The 20186-nt window shown below is 43.2% G+C and overlaps 1 protein-coding gene across 1 annotated transcript in view; it reads right to left on the bottom strand.

The window, feature by feature from the left end:
* Positions 1 to 20186, bottom strand: part of CLPTM1L (CLPTM1 like) — a 102681-nt gene that overhangs the window by 54299 nt on the left and 28196 nt on the right. Inside the window, exons 5-8 of the mRNA XM_082259714.1 lie at positions 17898 to 18043; positions 17011 to 17089; positions 13707 to 13824; positions 6102 to 6196 (exon numbers count right to left, since the gene is read on the bottom strand). Coding sequence (XP_082115840.1) covers positions 6102 to 6196; positions 13707 to 13824; positions 17011 to 17089; positions 17898 to 18043 — 438 coding nt within the window. The remainder of the gene's footprint in view (positions 1 to 6101; positions 6197 to 13706; positions 13825 to 17010; positions 17090 to 17897; positions 18044 to 20186) is intronic.

The following is a 20186-nucleotide window of genomic DNA, read 5'->3' as shown; positions in this document are numbered from 1 at the left end:
GTCCAGCGCCACCAGAATCCCCATGTGCGGCTCCAAGACCAATCTGCGAAGGAACCGGGATAGTAACTGAATCGGGGGAAAGGCGTACATCAGACGATACTGATGCCAAGGGGCCACCAGCGCATCCGAGGCGTCCGCCAACGGATCGTGCGTTCTTGCCACAAATCTTTCCACCTTTCGATTTAGCCGGGATGCGAACAGATCCACGTCTGGGGATCCCCACCTCGCACACAGCATCTGAAAGACCTCCGAGTGTAGGGACCATTACCCCTGGGTCCAGGGTCTGGCGGCTCAGATAGTCGGCCTGCCAATTTTCCACACCAGGAATGTGAACTGCCGAGATCGCCGGGACATGAGTCTCGGCCCAAGACAGAATGTCGGTCACCTCCCGGGCTGCACGAGCACTCCTGGTGCCCTCCTGGTGGTTGATGTAAGCCACTGCGGTAGCATTGTCCGTCTGTACGGGAACAGGCAGGCCCTGGAGACGTTCCGACCGCTGGAAGAGACAGAGTTTTATCGCTCGTAGCTCCAGCACATTTATCGGGAGGGAGGACTCCTCCTCCGACCAAGTGCCCTGGGCAGACAGGTTGCCCAGGACTCCACCCCAGCCCGACAGGCTGGCATCCGTGGTAACCACTGTCCACACCAACGGACGGAAGGACTTGCCTTCCGCCACCGACGGGGACTGCATCCACCATAGAAGAGCCAATCTGGTCTGGAGACTCAAGGAGACATCCAGATCCAAGGACTGAGGAAGTCTGTCCCACTTGGCCAGGATCTCCGTCTGGAGAGCCCGCGTGTGGAACTGGGCAAAGGGAATCGCCTCGAAGGCCGACACCATCAACCCCAGGCCCCGCATGCAGGTCCTGAGTGACGAGGACGGATTGTCCCTGAGGGACCTGAGTTCGTCCCGCAAAGTCTGGAGCTTGTCCTCCGGCAAGAACACCTTTGCCTGAGCAGAGTCCAGAACCATTCCCAGATAGGGAAGGCGAAGCGATGGAGAAAACGCTGATTTTTGAACGTTGATGGTCCATCCAAACTCCTGGAGCGTCTGTACCGTGATGGACAGATCGCGCACAAGGTCCTGACTGGCACGCGATCTCAGAAGCAGATCGTCCAGGTACCCCAAGACCGCAATGCCCTGGGCCCGCAGCAGGCCCAGGACCGGTGCCAACACCTTGGTATACACCCTGGGTGCCGAAGCGAGACCGAAAGGTAACGCCACAAACTGGTAGTGGTCCTCTGCGATAGCAAACCGAAGGTACCGCTGATGACCCTCGAAAATGGGGATGTGCAGGTACGCGTAACCGCGCAAACGTCCCCCCACCCCTGAAACGGGTGAGGGCGCCCCTTCAGGCAGAGGCGGATTGTCCCGCCGAGCCGGCATTGCCGGCCTTCTGCTTACCCGCCCAGGGTTTCTTCTGGTTGCCCTGGGCCTTGAGGGCTTGCCCTTGGATTGGTTCCGAAAGGCACGAAAAGACCCCTGATTGGATCTAGGCGCAGAACCCCGCTTGCCTCGGAAAGACTTGTTCTTCGGGTTCTGGGGCAGCATAGTGCTCTTGCCCCCCGTGACGCCTTTTACCAGGGTATCCAACGCCTCGCCAAAAAGGCGAGAGCCAGCATAGGGAAAATCAGCAACTGTTTTCTGTGAGGACTGGTCGGCCGACCAGCTCTTCAGCCATATCAGTTGCCGGTTAAGTACCGCGACACTAGAGAGGCGAGCCACCAAGGGGGCCACATTTAAGCCTGCATCACACAAATACATGACTCCTTGGTGGATCTGATCCACCATTTCCAGCTGGGCAGGCGGCACGTCATCAGACACGAGATTGCCTCTAAGCATCTTAGTCCAATCAGCCCCGCCTGAGCCACCAGAACGGACGCGAAAACGGGTTTGAGCAGCGAACCCGCCACCGTATAGGAATGGCGGGCTAGAGACTCCAACCGCCGGTCCGTGGGATCCCGGAAAACCGGGGTATCCTCAGTAGGAACCAAGGTAGCCTTGTTCAACACGGCCACAGTGTGGTCCACCTGTGGAGGCACACACCATCGTGATTCCGTAGCCGGCGCAAAAGGATAAATCAATTTGAACCGACTAGGTACCAGGAATGGACGTTTTAACGTGCGCCACATTTCATTAACAGTGTAATGAAATTCAGCTGGGCAGGGAAAAACCTGAGCAGATTTGCGGGTCCTGTGCGTCCAAACGAGGACACAACGCCCGGAGGACCGGGCTCATCCTCTAAATGTAAGGTTTCTTTAACAGAAACAATTAACTCATCCATGGTCGCCCGTTCTTCAGGTGACCCTGGGGAGGAAGTATCAACACCCTCCATTTCAGCCTCCCCCTCAGACCCCGGGGGGTCTAAGGATGAGCGGGACCCTGAAAAGGGCACGCTCGCAGCAGCAGCAGCCATATCCCCATCTGAATCAGAAGAGAGAGACAACCTGGGCCTCTTTCTCGCAGCCCGTTCAGACATCAGCATTTTCATATTTGCCACCAAAGTCGCAACTACAGCAGCCAGATCAGGTCGCAGCGGGGCCACAGGAGAACTGGGGCCCCCCACTAAAGCTGGAGGAAACTTGCTTTCCTGAGAATCCATGGCTCCAGTTATCAAAAAACAAACTACAGTGCAAAAATAATGTACTGTCCCCTTTAAGAGCGCTGCGGTGTGCGCAGCCCACCGCTACTGTCACAGCTATGAAAAACCCCCAAAGGAGAAAAGAAACTGAGCCAGAAGCAATATACAGAGGGAGATTGAGAGAGATAACCTGCAGAGCATTGCTATCAGTGTCCTTGCTGCTGATGGAAAAAGGAAGTGCTGCTGGAGAGGGCTGGACTACAAGCCAGACCCCGGGAAAATGGCTGCCCCATAGGGATGCATTGGAGACTACGCCAAAATGGCCGCCGACATGCGGTTAAGTGTGTTGAATGATAGTGTATTCAAAACCTGAGCAATAAATATTCCAATTGTGAGGTAGATTGTGCGTGGAGTGATTATTTAGATGATATACAGTGGGTACGGAAAGTATTCAGACCCCCTTAAATTTTTCACTCTTTGTTATATTGCAGCCATTTGCTAAAATCATTTAGGTTCATTTTTCTTCCTCATGAATGTACACATAGCACCCCATACTGACAGAAAAACACAGAATTGTTGACATTGTTGCAGATTTATTAAAAAAGAAAAACTGAAATATCCCATGGTCCTAAGTATTCAGACCCTTTGCTCAGTATTTAGTAGAAGCCCCCTTTTGATCTAATACAGCCAGGAGTCTTTTTGGGAAAGATGCAACAAGTCTTTCACACCTGGATTTGGGGATCCTCTGCCACTCCTCCTTGCAGATCCTCTCCAGTTCTGTCAGGTTGGATGGTAAACGTTGGTGGACAGCCATTTTTAGGTCTCTCCAGAGATGCTCAATTGGGTTTAAGTCAGGGCTCTGGCTGGGCCATTTAAGAACAGTCACGGAGTTGTTGTGAAGCCACTCCTTCGTTATTTTAGCTGTGTGCTTAGGGTCATTGTCTTGTTGGAAGGTAAACCTTCGGCCCAGTCTGAGGTCCAGAGCACTCTGGAGAAGGTTTTTGTCCAGGATATCCCTGTACTTGGCCACATTCATCTTTCCCTCGATTGCAACCAGTCATCCTGTCCCTGCAGCTGAAAAACACCCCCACAGCATGATGCTGCCACCACCATGCTTCACTGTTGGGACTGTATTGGACAGGTGATGAGCAGTGCCTGGTTTTCTCCACACATAACGCTTAGAATTAAGGCCAAAAAGTTCTATTTTGGTCTCATCAGACCAGAGAATCTTATTTCTCACCATCTTGGAGTCCTTCAGGTGTTTTTTAGCAAACTCCATGCGGGCTTTCATGTGTCTTACACTGAGGAGAGGCTTCCGTCGGGCCACTCTGCCATAAAGCCCCGACTGGTGGAGGGCTGCAGTAATGGTTGACTTTCTACAACTTTCTCCCATCTCCTGCATCTCTGGAGCTCAGCCACTGTGATCTTTGGGTTCTTCTTTACCTCTCTCACCAAGGCTCTTCTCCCCCAATAGCTCAGTTTGGCCGGACGGCCAGCTCTAGGAAGGGTTCTGGTCGTCCCAAACGTCTTCCATTTGAGGATTATGGAGGCCACTGTGCTCTTAGGAACCTTAAGTGCAGCAGGAATCTTTTTGTAACCTTGGCCAGATCTGTGCCTTGCCACAATTCTGTCTCTGAGCTCTTCAGGCAGTTCCTTTGACCTCATGATTCTCATTTGCTCTGACATGCATTGTGATCTGGAAGGTCTTATATAGACAGGTGTGTGGCTTTCCTAATCAAGTCCAATCAGTATAATCAAACACAGCTGGACTCAAATGAAGGTGTAGAACCATCTCAAGGATGATCAGAAGAAATGGAAAGCACCCGAGTTAAATATATGAGTGTCACAGCAAAGGGTCTGAATACTTAGGACCATGTGATATTTTAGTTTTTCTTTTTTAATAAATCTGCAACAATGTCAACAATTCTGTGTTTTCCCGTCAATATGGGGAGCTGTGTGTACATTCATGAGGAAGAAGAATGAACTTAAATGATTTTAGCAAATGGCTGCAATATAACAAAGAGTGAAAAATTTAAGGGGGTCTGAATACTTTCCGTACCCACTGTATGTAAAATCTTCTTATACAATAGTATTATTACAGTAAATCACAATTCATAAATATATAATCCAATATTAGTGCAAAAAACAATCCATAAATAGTGTAGCAATAGTGCTAATACATAATGACCAATACCACATGCAATATAAAAATACACCATCATTCAACACACTTAACCATTAGTATTTTTTAAGTTTTGCGCAGCACATTGCAATCGTATACACCATTTTGTTATACGGGGAGTGACCAGTGCTAGCAGCATTACCACTGCCCATATACATAGTTAGCTCGCAGAACAATAGGTCATTATTTTCATTAAGTGGTTGTGCCTTTCAGCAAAACATGTTATATTGTAGTTTTTAAAAAAGCAAACAACTATACTCAGCTAGGTAGATGCAGCATTAATCTGATGCCGTATATGGCTCCCGCTGCCTCTACACCGAGAACCGAGCAATCAAAGATAGCTAATCGCTTAGGTCTCAGTCTTCAGTGAGCACTGTCAGCATCTATGACAACAGCATGGCTTCAAAGTAGAGGAGTCCGGATGCTTAACTGGCCTGCCTGCAGTCCAGACCTTTGATGAATTTAAAATATTTGCTGCATCCTGAAAGATAAAATACAACAAAGACGACCCAGGACTGTTGAGCAGTTAGAATCCTATATCAGGCAAGAATGGGACATATTCCCACTCCAAAAACTCCAGGAATTAGTCTCCTTAGTTCCCAGAGGTTTACAGAGTGTTGTTAAAAGAAGAGGGGATGCTACACCATAGTAAACAAGGTCCTGTCCCAACTTTTCTGAGATGTGTTGCCGCCATCATTTTTATAACAACCTTATTTTATTCTTAAAATGGTACATTTCTTGCATATTAGGTATTATGACCAAGCCTCAGCGCCTATAATCTCCCTTTCTTGTTCAGATTGTGAAGTCCCAACTCTTTTGGAATTGAGGTTGTATTACTCAAGGCCCAACGCCAGTCCCCAAGCCCCGTCTCTACCAGGAATGATGCCCAGCATCCCCGGTCAAGGAGTCACAGTGCTTAACAGGGGACCGACCCAAGGGTCTTGCAACTCCCAGGGGGGCTGAGCCTTGAGAGGTCCAGGATTACAAAGATCATGGAGCCAGGGAGGGAGCCCATGACTGCACCCTCACTATTCATAAAGGTGAGTCAGGAGGCATAAAGGATAAAGAGAGGGTTTTATCACTAACAAAATAAAGGAGGGAAGAGCCCAAAAGGCCCCCCCCCCCCCCCTGCCCAGAGTTCCAGCGGAATGTTTCCTGTTTGAAGGAGGAAACAGTTTAGCAGAGGGACTTCCATTTAAGTATTTTCTGGTGATGGGTTTCCTTTTTGAGACCATGACTCTCATATACTGTCCTGGAATGGTGAAAATGTTCGCTATAAAAAAACCTCAATATGAGTTTTGCATTAAAAAGCAATTTTGTAATGAATTTAAACTTACATGAAAAGCAGCTACGAAGAAAGTGAGGGCTAAAAAATAAAGATTGGTATCCACGAAAATCCCTTTCACTTCATCTGCATCTTTTTCTGAAAAACCTGCAAAGAACAAACATACCATCATATACAGTGCAATTTCTCCAGCATGAGTTCACAGTAAGAAACAGAACAAAAAAAAAGGAAAATAAATGGGATATTGTACTTACCATAAAATCCCTCTCTTGGAATCCACTGAGGGACACAGTGAGGGAGATTTAACTGGTGAAGCTGTGCACAGTAACCAGTCAGCTTCTAATTTCACTTTGTTCAGCTAAGCTTTGACAATAAAACCTAGATGCAGATTGGTTACTATAACTGTTAATTATACTGCCATCTACCAGATAATTGAACGTTATGGACACTGGGCCAAAAATAAAAATAAAGTCTAAAGGCCAGCACCTAGGAACCAAAAACTATCCTCTAGGAATCCTGATCAGTTGTTGCAAAGCAGTAAAAATACATAAAGGCAATACCCAACAGAAGAGGGAGGGAGATGGTTTCTCTCAACAGACTCCAATAAATAAAGTTTATGGTATATACAAAAATCCCATTTTCTTTTTGGCCAATGAGGGATGATACTCATGATCGCCAATAGTGTGGCAAATCCACCTAGAAATGAGTCGAGCTAGAGGCTGGAACTTCCTTCTAAAAGGACCCTGAAGACTGATTAAAATGCTCCTGAACTAGCTCGGTGTGTGTGTACACACACACATCTATCTATCTATCTATCTATCTATCTATCTATCTATCTATCTATCTATCTATCTATCTATCTATCTATCTATCTATCTATCTATCTATCTATCTATCTATCTATCTATCTATCTATCTATCTATCTATCTATCTATCTATCTATCTATCTATCTATCTATCTATCTATCTATCTATCTATCTATCTATCTATCTATCTATCTAACCTCCAACAATATCTAGACAGTGGTGAGCAATCTCCTTGGAATAAAAATGAATCAGACACAAGAAAAACATAACATAATGCCTGTGTCCAGCTAAAATAGACAATCTTTAGTTAAAAAGAAGGTCTTGGTCTCAATACATAGGACTGACCAGCCAACCCAGAAACTCACATGGCCAAAGCAATCATTACTAGAAAATGCTGATAAGTGAAGACTAGTGATTCTGGGCTGTGTATTGATGATGCGGACAAAAGACATGTCCATCACAGGCTAGCCTGTATTTTCTTTTAGCTAGAATGAAGCAAACCTGCCATTTTGTCTACATCATCAATACACAGAGTAACGGATAGGGGCAGCCATTTAAACGGCTATATTCAGGTAAGGACTATAGAGTTCAGCACTAATGCTTTCGAGGGTACACAATTCCTTTTTTCTACCTAGTGAGGCAGTCCCATAGCTGGTCAATGCAATGGAATTATTTGTATGAAAGTCGATCTAATCTTTAAAGGCGTGGATTTTAATATTTGGATACTAACTCCACTACCTAGTGATTCACTGACTTCGAACAAGCATGTAGCCAAAGAGGTTTTAAAAGTCCAATATACTGTCCATGTTCAAAGCTCAGAAGGTAGTGAAGCCAAAAACAGACTAAACCCAGAGCCTCCACCTCTAAACTAAGGGAGCAATAGCAACTTTTATACTGCTATTCTTACTGGCTCGATTTAATTAGTGTCAAGATAAGCTCAATTAGTCATTGGCTACCCATGCCACAATACTCTGATCTCTAGCTTTGAACATTTAAAAGAAAAATCATGCCATAAACAGTACTGACTTTCCTTTCAGAAAATACTGTTAACTCAAGTGACACCCATGAACCAGTAGCAGAAAATAAAGAAATTATGTTATTAGGTGCAGTAAATGTATAAATGCATTGTGTGCAATCATGTTTTTCATCTTGTCACCAATATGTACAGTGTACATTCTAAAGGCAAATTAAACAGCAGTATTAGTATATCTAGTAAATTCTTTATATTAGAGTTTAGCATATAATTCCTACTGCACATCTATATTTCATTGTTGTCAATGCAGCAAACTAGTATTTTAAGGCTCACTTTGAGTTTAAATGAACAATATATTTGATATTTTGCAGATACCCTTATAAAAATATGACTGTGCAATCTCCAAAGGCACGTCGTTGGTGCCATGCTAGTTACGCATAGTTAGTGAGGTTGAAAAAGACACCAGCCCATCCAGTTAAACCTATGATGTGTGTGTGTTTGTGCCATCAATAGTAAATGGCATATCCCTTTATGTTGTGGCCCTTCTCAGATGAAAAGCCAAAAAGAAAAGAATTTCTAAAAGTCTAAAAATGGTGAGGTTTACTAAGATGTCTGCCTTTTATGAAGCGAACTAGGAAAAGCCAATTTTAAAAAGGGTTCTCCTTCCTATCTCTAAGGTTACATAGTTACATAGTTAGTGAGGTTGAAAAAAGACACCAGTCCATCCAGTTCAACCTATGATGTGTGTGTGTGTTTGCTTTTAACCGTACATTGTATACCCCTGTATGTTGTGGTCTCTAAAGGTGCCCATCTAACAGTTTTTTGAAACCATCAATGCTCCCTGCTGATACGACTGCTTGTGGAAGAGAATTCCACATCCTTACTGCTCTTACAGTGAAGAACCCCTTACGCATTTTAAGGTTAAACCGCCTTTCCTCTAGTTTTAGTGAGTGGCCACGTGTCTTATTGCATCTCCTTTCTCTGAATAGTTTGTTCCTTATGCTAGGGTCGCCAGTACAGTATTTGAACATTGATATCATATCCCCCCTCAGTCGTCTCTTCTCCAGAGAGAATAGGTTCAGTGCTTGTAGTCTTTCCTCATAGCTGATGTCCTCCATTCCCCTAATTATTTTTGTTGTCCTTCTCTGGACTTTCTCCAGTTCCAGCACATCCTTCCTGCGGACCGGTGCCCAGAACTGGACAGCATACTCCAGATGTGGCCGGACCAGAGTCTTGTAGAGTGGGAGAATAATCTCTTTATTTCTGGAGTGAATCCCCTTTTTTTAAACAACTCAGTATTCTGTTGGCTTTACTTGCAGCGGCTTGGCATTGCATGCCACTGCCAAGCCTGTTGTCTACCAGTACCCCCAAGTCTTTTTCCATCCTAGACTCACCCAGAGGCTCCCCCCCTAGTGAGTAGCTTGCTTTCTGGTTTTTGGCCCCCAAGTGCATTACTTTACATTTTTCAACATTAAACCTCATCTGCCATGTAGTTGCCCACCCCGTTATTTTGTTCAGGTCCGCTTGTAAGGTTTCCACATCCTGCTTAGAAGATAATGGCATGCTTAGTTTAGTATCATCTGCAAATACTGAGATTGTACTAGATATCCCCTCCTCTAGATCATTTATGAATAAATTAAACAGGATTGGTCCCAGGACAGAACCCTGGGGGACCCCACTTTCCACACCCGCCCAATCCGAGTACTCCCCATTAATCACCACCCTCTGAACTCTCCCCTGGAGCCAGTTCTCTATCCAGGAACTCACCTTATGGTCCATACCTACCTTCCTTAGTTTGTACAGTAAGAGTTTGTGGGGAACGGTGTCAAAGGCCTTTGCAAAGTCCAGATAAACCACATCCACAGGCTTTCCTTTATCTAGGTGGCAGCTCACTTCATCGTAGAAGGTTAATAGATTGGTTTGGCAAGAACGATTTTTCATAAATCCATGCTGATTACTACTAATAATACAGTTTTCATTACTAAAGTCTTGTATGTGGTCCCTTAACATCCCCTCCAAAATCTTGCAGACTACAGATGTTAGGCTGACCGGCCTATAGTTCCACGGGATACACCGCGGCCCCTTTTTAAATATTGGTACCACATTGCCTTTTTTCCAATCAGCTGGCACCATACCCGTCTGTAAACTATCCTTAAAGATCAAGAATAATGGTCTGGCAATCACCTGGCTGAGCTCTTTAAGAACCCTCGGGTGCAAGCCATCCGGTCCCGGTGATTTATTTATGTTAAGTTTCTCTAGTTTAGTTCTAAGTCTATCTTCTGTTAGCCATGGCGGCATTTCCTGAGGTGTATTATTTAGTATTGCCTTACAAGCTAGGTTCGTGTAGCCCTCCGATTCTTTTGTGAAGACTGAAGAGAAGAATTTAACACGTCCGCCTTTTCTCTGTCCTCAGTGGCCATATTTCCTTTGTCATCTTTTATGGGGCCAATGTGTTCTGGCCTCGCTGTCTTACTGTTTATATACTTAAAAGAACTTCTTGGGGTTATTTTTACTCTCCTCCGCTATATGTCTCTCGTGTTCTATTTTAGCCGCCCTGATTTCACCTTTACATTTCTTATTACACTCTTTGTAATGCTTAAATGCTGCCAATGACCCCTCAGTCTTGTATTTTTTGAAGGCCTTTTCTTTAGCACTAATATGCATTTTTATGTTGGAGTTTAGCCACCCAGTGTTTAATTTTGCTCTTTTAAAATGTATTTCCCTTTGGAATGCACTGGTCAATCCCCTTGTTAAGTATGCTCTTGAAGCACTCCCATTTTTCCTCCGTGTTCTTTGTTCCCAGGATTCTATCCCAATTGATATTTTCTAGCGCAGTTTTGGGAAATTGGCTCTTTTGAAATTCAGTGTCCTTATATTACCCCTCTGCTTCCTATAACTGTAATTAATATTGAAACTTATTGACCTATGGTCACTGTTTCCTAAGTTGTCCCGTATTTCTATATCCGTGAGCAGGTCTGTATTGTTGGTAATCAGTAGGTCAAGTACCGCATTTTTTCTCGTCGGTGCATTCACCATCTGACCCATGAAATTGTCCTGCAAAACATTTAGGAACTGCCTAGCCTTGGCTGAGTGTGCGGTTCCTTCTGCCCAGTCTATATCTGGATAATTAAAGTCCCCCATTATAATGAAATTTCCCATCCTTGCTGCCAATCCTATCTGTAAAATGAGGTCCGCCTCCCCCTCCTCCCTCAGGTTGGGGGGCCTATAGCATACGCCCAATATTACCTTCCCCACCGTGCCTTCCCTTTGAAGCTCTACCCATAGGGATTCTGCCTCGTCCATAGCTCCATTATTAATATCATCCCTCATATTTACCCGTATACTCTTCTTAATATACAGACATACCCCTCCCCCTTTTTTACCCTCTCTATCTCTGCGATAAAGGGAATACCCCTGAATGGTCGCCATCCAGTAATGAGAACTGTCAAACCAAGTCTCAGTTATCCCCACAAAATCTAAGTCCTCCTCAAACAACAGCAGCTCCAGCTCTCCCATCTTGTTGGCCAGGCTTCTGGCATTGGTATACAAACCTCTTAATTTTGATCGGTTACATATATCCTCGTTTGATGTTTTTAGGCTGCTCTCTTGATTTTTCCCCATACCCACCCTGGGTATAGGAGCTCCGAACACTCTACCGCTAATGCCCCCATTTCTGCCCTCTGAAACTTGCTTTCCACTGGCTAATTCTACATCTGTACCCTCCCCCCCATTCCCTAGTTTAAAAGCCCCTCTAACTTTGTGGCCATCCTTTTTGTGAAAGATTTCTCATTTTAACATACTTTTTTCAGCCGATAATAAAAAAATACTGATGCTCGTCACATTGCTTTCAGTAGCATATTTGTTATGCCAGCTATTTCACAAATGGATTAGAAACTTCCTGAATGGTTACGAAAGGAATGTCTTTGCCATGCCATTGTGATTCCTGAAAGCTATACTGATAGAGTGACATTCTAGTTACTAAACATTTTTTAACAGGTTCTGTATTGGTGGGCACTTTAATGATCACAACATACAGGGAAATACGAGTTACTATTGAGAAACAAAAGCACACTCATACACCACAGGCTGAACTGGATGGAAAGGTGTCTTTTTTCAGCCTAACTATATAATATGTAACTATGTATTGGACATCTGGTGTGCCAAATATACATCTGAAAGTGAAAAGGTTTTCAGAAGGGGAAACATAAGTTATACCATTTACATTATTCATAAGTGATTTTTTAAAATGTATGTAAACCACCATCAATGAACTTGTATTTGCTCCTCTTTGGTCTGTTACATAGTTAGCCGGTTAAAAAAAAAAAAAAAAGTCCGACTAGTTCAATCAATAAAAAGGGGGGGGGGGGGTCGGAAACTACAATCATATACCCAATGGTGATCCAGAGGAAGGCAAAAAAAATAAATAAAAAAAAAACCCAGCAAAGCATGACCCAAATTGCTCCAGCAGGGGAAACAGTCCTTCCTGAACCCCCAAGAGGCAACTGGATAGTCCCTGGATCAACTTTACCAATAAATATTAGTATCCAGTTATATTATGTACATTTAGAAAAGGATCCAGGCCTTTTTAACCACTTCCCCTAGTTGGACGTCATATGATGTCATGAGGTTTAAGTGGGGATATCTGAATGATGCCTGCAGCTGCCTTATAATTTATTGTGGTGTTTGTTCATCACCCATTGTTTATTCGAGAGACTTTTTTGTTAGAAACATTTTTGTTCACATTATTTATTCACAGTTATCACTTTGGTGGTTTTGTGTGTTTCACAATAAGTCCATTGTTGATTCGTCATTGTATGTGATTTATCTTTATGCATTTTAATGTATACATTTTTGTAGAGCGCACTATCTTTCTATTCACACACCAATACAGTTGTCAGAAGAGAGCCCTGTGTTTGTTTACCTACACAGGGCTCTCTACTGCAATTGTCTGGAGCCGATCAGCGGGTGCCCGCGACCAATCATCGCCGGCACACGCAGATTGGTTGGTGCTGCAGCCAATCGCAGCACAGCCAGGGCGCCCTGATCAAGTAATAGGTACGTGATCCAGGGCAGAGCGGCTGGCCTACCGCAGTATATCTGCAGTGGGCGATCCGCAAGTGGTTAAAACCACATGGCCGTGCACAGCTGCATCATTTATTTACATATTTATTACAGTAACATATAGCGTGGAAAATATACGCAACGCTTTTACATATAGTGGGTATAGAAAATAATCACCCCCCCCTTTAATGCTGAGCTAACCAAAATGCTGAAACCACAGCTGAAAGTCAAATGGCTTTTGTGCCATTGAGAAGCTACACCTCATTTAGTTTACAAGTCATTTTTAGGATGGGGTGATCCTTTTCCCAACTTAGTGATTCTGTTTTTGAATCTTTTTTATTTTTTTCTGACATGTTGGTGTTATATCTTTCACTTGAATGTTATAAGTTGCACTCCGTAAATACAACTGGATATAACAAACTGTCTTCACTTCAGACTGCAAAGCAACAAAATGTGATTTTAAATGTATTACAGTAAACCCCTCCTCCATCGTGGGGGTTATGTTCCGGACCCACCCACGAAAAATGAAAATCCGCAAAATAGAAAGACCCTACACTAGATCAAGTCATAAATAAAGCTTTCAAGAAGAGAAACCATCCTAAAAAGAGATAAATAATGTACCTGTTCCAAATATGGTGAACATGGCCCTATATGCAAAGAAGTGGCAGTGCTACAACCAGGCAAAGTTCAGGGGCCTTGGAAGTGCTCATCCCCATTCCCAATTCTTCCATACCTTTTATGCCATCCTTAACTACCGACAAATTGGCAGTAACAGCAAATTCATTATCTAGATAAAGATTTGAAAGTTAACTTACCAAACTGCTGTAAAGAGTAAACGGCATCCTGCATGTGAATCCAAAACCGTAGTTTACCCAATGATATTTTGTCATACGATACAGTCAAAGGAAGTTCTGTTGTAGAACGATTTATCATCTAGAGAAAACAGACTTTATTAAATTACAAAAAACTTTTAGACCATAAATAAATAAGTCTTAAAGAAAACGTTTTAGTTGACCGTTTCCCTTGAAAGAGTTATGCAAATAGTAAAATATATTTTATTCTGGAGACATAATCCTTCAGAAAAAGCAACTCTAATAAAAAGGTAGAATTGGTTTGCAATAAGGAAGAGGTGGCAGGGAGGGAGGGAGGGAGCAAAGTAGCTGTGGGCTGTGAGTGGGAGGTTACTATTAGTGCCACTGGGGGGGTAGAAAGGAGAAACATTCACAGCATTTTGAAGGATGTGTCAGCATTTGCTGTGTCAGCACATCGTTCTTGTAGTTCACTTGGTGAGTAAACATTTTTGTGGCTTCATGTGGGGATGGAACTTGAATTACAGCAACCGATGATCAAGAACAGGGGTCTTCAAACTATGGCCCTCCAGTTGTTCAGGAACTACAATTCCCATCATGCTTAGTCATGTCTGTGAATGTCAGAGTTTTACAATGCCTCATGGGATGTGTAGTTCTGCAACAGCTGGAGGGCCGTCGTTTGAAGATCCCTGATCAAGAAGTTGAGGTAAGTTATAATATTGGCTTTTTACTGACCTGTAAAAGCCTTTTCTTGGAGTAAAGTACAGGACACAGGTTTTGAATCATTATGGGTGAAATAGATGCTGCACTTTCAGTCCACTGGCAGAGCCACTCAAAGCTTATACACACCCCCTCCCGCTAAGGGGGGGGTCCGCTATCCTATACTTTACTCCAAGAAAATTATTTTTACGTATGTAAAACCTACAAGCCTCTCTTCTAAAAAGATAATGAACAAGAAAGCCCGCAAACAGTTTGCAGAAGACAAGCAGACTAAGGACATTGATTACTGGAACCATGTTCTGTGGTCTGATAAGACCAAGATAAATTTAATTGTTCAGATGGTGCCAAGCGTGTGTGGCAGCAACCAGGTGAGGAGTACAAAAGACAAGTGTGTCTTGCCTACAGTCAAGCATGGTGGTGGGAGTGCCGTGGTCTGGGGCTGCATGAGTTCTGCTGGCACTGGGGAGCTACAGTTCATGGAGGGAAACATTAATGTCAACATGTACTGTGACATACTAAAGCAGAACATGATTCCCCCTCCCTTCAGTGACTGGGCCGCAGGGCAACATAGTAACGATCCCAAACACACCTCAATGACGACCACTGCCTTGCTAAAGAAGCTGAGGGTAAAGGTGATGGACTGGCCAAGCATGTCTCCAGACCTAAACCCTAGTGAGCATCTGTGGGGCATCCTCAAACGGAAGGTGGAGGAGCGCAAGATCTTTAACATCCACAAGCTTTGTGATGTCATCATGGAGGAGCGGAAGAGGACTCAAGTGGCCACCTGTGAAGCTCCGGTGAACTCCATGCCCAAGAGGGTTAAGGCAATGCTGGAAAAAAATGATGGCCACACAAAATATGGACTCTTTGGACCCAATTTGGAGATATTCTCTTAGGAGTGTACTCACTTTGGTTGTCAGCGGTTTAGACATTAATGGCTGTGTTATTTTGAGGGGGCAGCAACTTTACACTGTTATACACTCACTACTTTACATTGTAGTAAAGTGTAATTTCTTCAGTGTTGTCACATAGAAAGATATACGGTAATGCCACTGCACGTGAAAGGAGCGCGCACGCCCTGTGAGGCTACTGCGCACGCTCGGAAATGCATTGTGCGATTGGCTGCTGGATCTGTCACATTGGGCTCCCCTGTATGTCGGCGCCGTATGTACTGAGGAGCAGGGCGCCCTTCTGAAGCCACCAGCCATCCTACCAATTGGTCTCTCGGCTCACCAAGTATCTCCCTGAGGAACACAACACCTTCCTGAAGCCGCCGGCCATCCTACCATCTGGTCTCTTGGCCCTCCAGGCATCTCCCTCCTTTACCATCCCCTGCACCACCTCTTGGAGCCACAACATCCAGCCGTGGACCCCTGTGTTCCTGCAGACCACCTAACAGATGAGCTATTTTATACTGTTTTCAATGTGAGCAGTTTTTCTGTACCTGCCTTACCCTTTTAATTAAACTGATAACACTTAGAGGCGCGCTGCTTTTTGTTTTTATTTCCACTTTCAGAGCCGACTTCTCTCTGCAGCAGAGGTGGCCCCGAGTGTCATCTATTTCAGCCATAAACTACACCAGACTAATGACTATAAATGAACTGCATACCCCTTGATGCTATATAGGTATGTGTGATGCGCCAACTTCTATCCTGCTTGTACACCACTCAATAAGAGCGTTTTTTTTCATGCCATTTACATGTATAATCTGGTGGTGTGGACTGCTTTCTATTCTTTGGGGTCACGGGTTTGATGCAAACCACCAAATTCTTTTAATGATCTCATGGTTTTTAATTACATAGTTTGCATGGTGTATGGTGGTACATGGCACACAAAATTTGATTGTATGAGAGGAGTTGCTGTGTTTAGCTAGAGGCAGACAATAACAAATAAAGTGCCTGCACCTGTGCCACCTACATTTATTTTGCAGTCTTGGTATGACACAGGAGGTTAAGGAAGCACTGCTACTAGCGTGAAACACGTTTTAACTATAATTTTACCAACATTAACTTTTAATGATATCCCCATGGTGTCTGTGATGTTTTTATGATATACAAAAAAAGGATTCAGAGCAGTCCTAGAACCTTTCTTCGATGTGCATCTACAGACGGGCTGTGCTGGCATCCAGAGCCACTCCCGCAAAGTGTTTCTTTTTAACTCATCTGGAGCGGCCATTTTGAAATTTGCTTGAGAAATTTGTGTATTTCCCCGAAAGCACCTCATCAACTCAGGGGCAATCCGAAAGCAGGACTCTATCGCACATGGACCACAGGCTTGGACCTGTGCAGCACAAGACAGCTAGGCAAACACTGCACAATGTACCCGAGTCCAGTACATTAAAAAAAACGACAGGCCTTCCCTGCGCTCATCTTCATGCAGGGTCTTAGTACAGTTCCTGCAGCCCTATGATGAAGGGGACTGATGTTGGGAACCAGTTATTGTGTGCAGGTAGCAGTAATAAGTAGCGAATTACCACTGTGCGGATACTGGCAATAACTTGCATTCATTAGGCATTTTCTTTAAAAGACAGCACTACAATTTCACTGTCATAATCAAAAAAATAAAAAAAATAAAATTATTTATGGCTTACCATCAAATCCTTTACTCGATTACTTAATTGATCTATAAATAATATAGGAAGGTAATGAACAGACTTCCCCAGCTGAATCCTATGACAAATAGAAAATGTACATATGAGTATGTCTCAAAAAAACAAAAAATATTAAAAAACACACACACACACACACACACACACATCACAGATGCAGCATGCACAGCTGTTTTTTTCTGACCACATTCATTACCAGGTCTAATGTTCTCTGCATAAAACAGGCAGTGCTTAAGTAGAAAGTAGAAGGTACTTCATGAGTGGTCATTATTAAAAGTATGGTGAGATTATTAAAGTAGAAGTTGTTTGCTAAAGAGGGAGGTAACTTACACAACCACCTGGGCTATGAATGAACAAACTTTAAAAGTAATTGGGTAAGCTAAAGTCACAAACTAGCTTTTATTTTTTTGGCCTTTTAATATTCTCATCCTGTGTTTCGAATCACCGCTTTCTAGTAACCATGGCTTACTGTATACACCTTAACCATTCACTTCTCTACTATAGTGACAAACTTTTCAGAATAGATAAAACGCTTAAAACATTATGTTGCAGAGAATAACACATGAGAACACTATACATCCAAAATAACAAAAAGAAATAAAAAAATGATAAAGAAAAGAGAAAATTATTTTGGGAAGGACTTTCACTAATTATTACAGACTGATTTAAGATTTATGGTTTCATGCACATATGTATTTTTGGAATAATCACAGCATTTTTCTAGCACCGTATGTTATTGGAGTTCCTCTGCCCATTATATAAACATCACTTTTCATTTATTGCTGCAATGTGAATTTGGTCTGTTTTTTTCAGGGCAGCACATTGTTATATTCAAATTAAATTGTTACTTACAGATCGTGTATACTTACATTTTCATGTATCTGTGAACATCAGCAGGTAAAGATGACCCATCAAAAATAAAGTCTTCCACCATAACATTCAGTGTTAGCCGAGTCCTCCAGTGTGAGACCGGTTCATCCAGTGCATTATTTTCTTTTTTATCGGTATCAATTTGCTAAAAATAAAAAATAAATCATCATTTAAGAGGGTAATTAACCACTTCAGCTCTCACCTGTAAACCCCTTACAAATCAAACAAACAATTTTTACATTTGTTTATTCAGGGATAACTTTATAATTAAAGTGATTGTTATTTTAATAGAAAAAAAAAAAAAACAAGACTTTACAAACATGTTGTACTTACCTCCTCTGTGCAGTGGTTTTGCACAGGGCAGCCCGGATCCTCATCTCGGGTCCCTAGCTGGAGATCCTGGCCCCTCCCACCTGTTGAGTGGCCCCACAGCAAGCAGCTTGCTATGGGGCACCAAAGCCAAGCCCCAGCTCCGTGTATCCAGACAGAGCCGCAGTTCGGTCCTGCATCCAGCGATGTGCACTGCATTGCTGTGCGCATCACACATGAGGTCTGTGTGATGCAAATTTTGCATCGCATTCAAACCAAAATGGTGAAGGGCCCTTTTTTTGGTCCGATTTCACAGTTCACACTGCGATTTGCGTGCAAGTGAGATGCAATGGAATCACGCTGGTTCCCTCATCACACAAGTGTGAACCGAGCCTGAAAGCATTGCAAAGATATTTACAAAATAAATATTTTTTTAAATTTCGTTTTTTTTTTTTTTTAACTATTCATTTTTACATTTTTAAAAAACCCATCAAAACAAAACAAATAAAGAAAGAAAGTTATGATAGTAAATGGTTGAAATATACGGACTTGTGTCTTTTTTCAACCCATTAACAATGTTTCAAAAATAGAATAAAAAAAAAAAAAAACTAAGGGAAAAAAGAAAAGTTGGTAGATGGTAAGGAAAAGTGGGTAGATGAGGGCTAACAAATGTTAATCACTTGACCCTTGGAAGATTTATCCCCCTTTAGGACTTCTATTTTCACAGAAATAGAGCTTTTTTCGGTGGTATTTGATAACCCCTGGGTTTTTTGCGCTATAAAACAAAGTACCGAAAGAAAAAAAAAAAAAAAAAAAAACTTTCTGCTTTAAAACTAATCCAAAAAAAAAAAAAAAATCAAATTTCTTCATAAATTTAGGCAATATTCTGCTACATATTTTTGGTAAATAAAAAAATCGCAATAAGCGTATATTGATTGGTTTGCACCAAAGTTATAGTGTCTCCAAACTGTTACATATACTAGAATTTTTTTTTTTTTTTTTTTTTAAATACCAGTAATGGTGGTGTTTAGTGACTTCTAGCTGGACTGTGATAGTATGGTGGGCAATCGGATACTTTGTGGAAACCAATGGCACTAATAATATGATCAGTGCTAAAATATATACACGGTCACTGTACTAGTGAAACTGGCTGGGAAAGGGTTAACATCTAGCGCGATCAGAGGATCAGTGCAATGAGGATTACTTGAATGTGGTCCATCTTGATCCTAGGGAGCAGACAATGGGAGTAGCTATAGATGGGGAAAGGTGTGGATCAGGTTGAACTGATCCCACAGAGTCACTATAAGCATTCACTGAAAAAGGACTAATAGTCAATGGACCTGAAGACACATCTGTCAAGTTTGTTGGGTGCCAGAAGATCCAAGTCCAACGTCTCCCACAGGAACCTGCAGTCACACCCAGGTCTGTTTCTCATTAGCAGCACAACTCCTTGCGCCCCCATATGGTTAATAGAAGCCACTGCCAAGCCTGCGTTACTGACGTCTGATAACGGAAGGTCCAGGAGGCAGTAAGTGCCCGAGTAGAGTGAGCCTTGACAGGGAAAGGAGGAACCTGACCCCTGATGGAATAGGCCTGTATAACTGTCCGTATGATCCATCTGGAAATGGTCGCAGAGGAAACAGACAACCCTTTCCGAGGCACATTCGTGAGCACAAACAGTAAGCCTGACTTCCTAAAAGACTCTGTAGCTGCCAGGTACACCCTAATTGCCAGGACTACATCAAAGGCATACAAGGCAAATTCCTCTGGATGTTTTTGCCTGGGACACAGGGAAGGCAACAATGTCTTAATTTAAATGAAAATCCGAGACAACCTTTGGGAGGAATGACAGACAGGGATGAAGAACCACCTTATCTCTGTGAATCACCAAGTAGGGCGAACGACAGGATAACGCCGCCAGTTCAGACACCCTGCACGCAGAGGGGATAGCCACCAAAAAAGCCACCTTCTGAAACAGC

The sequence above is a fragment of the Pelophylax lessonae genome, assembly GCF_965119305.1.
Source record: "Pelophylax lessonae genome assembly, chromosome: 5".
Taxonomy (NCBI): Eukaryota; Metazoa; Chordata; class Amphibia; order Anura; family Ranidae; genus Pelophylax; species Pelophylax lessonae.
The sequence above is the reverse complement of the archived record's forward strand: the minus strand, read 5'-3'. Positions and strand labels throughout refer to the sequence as shown.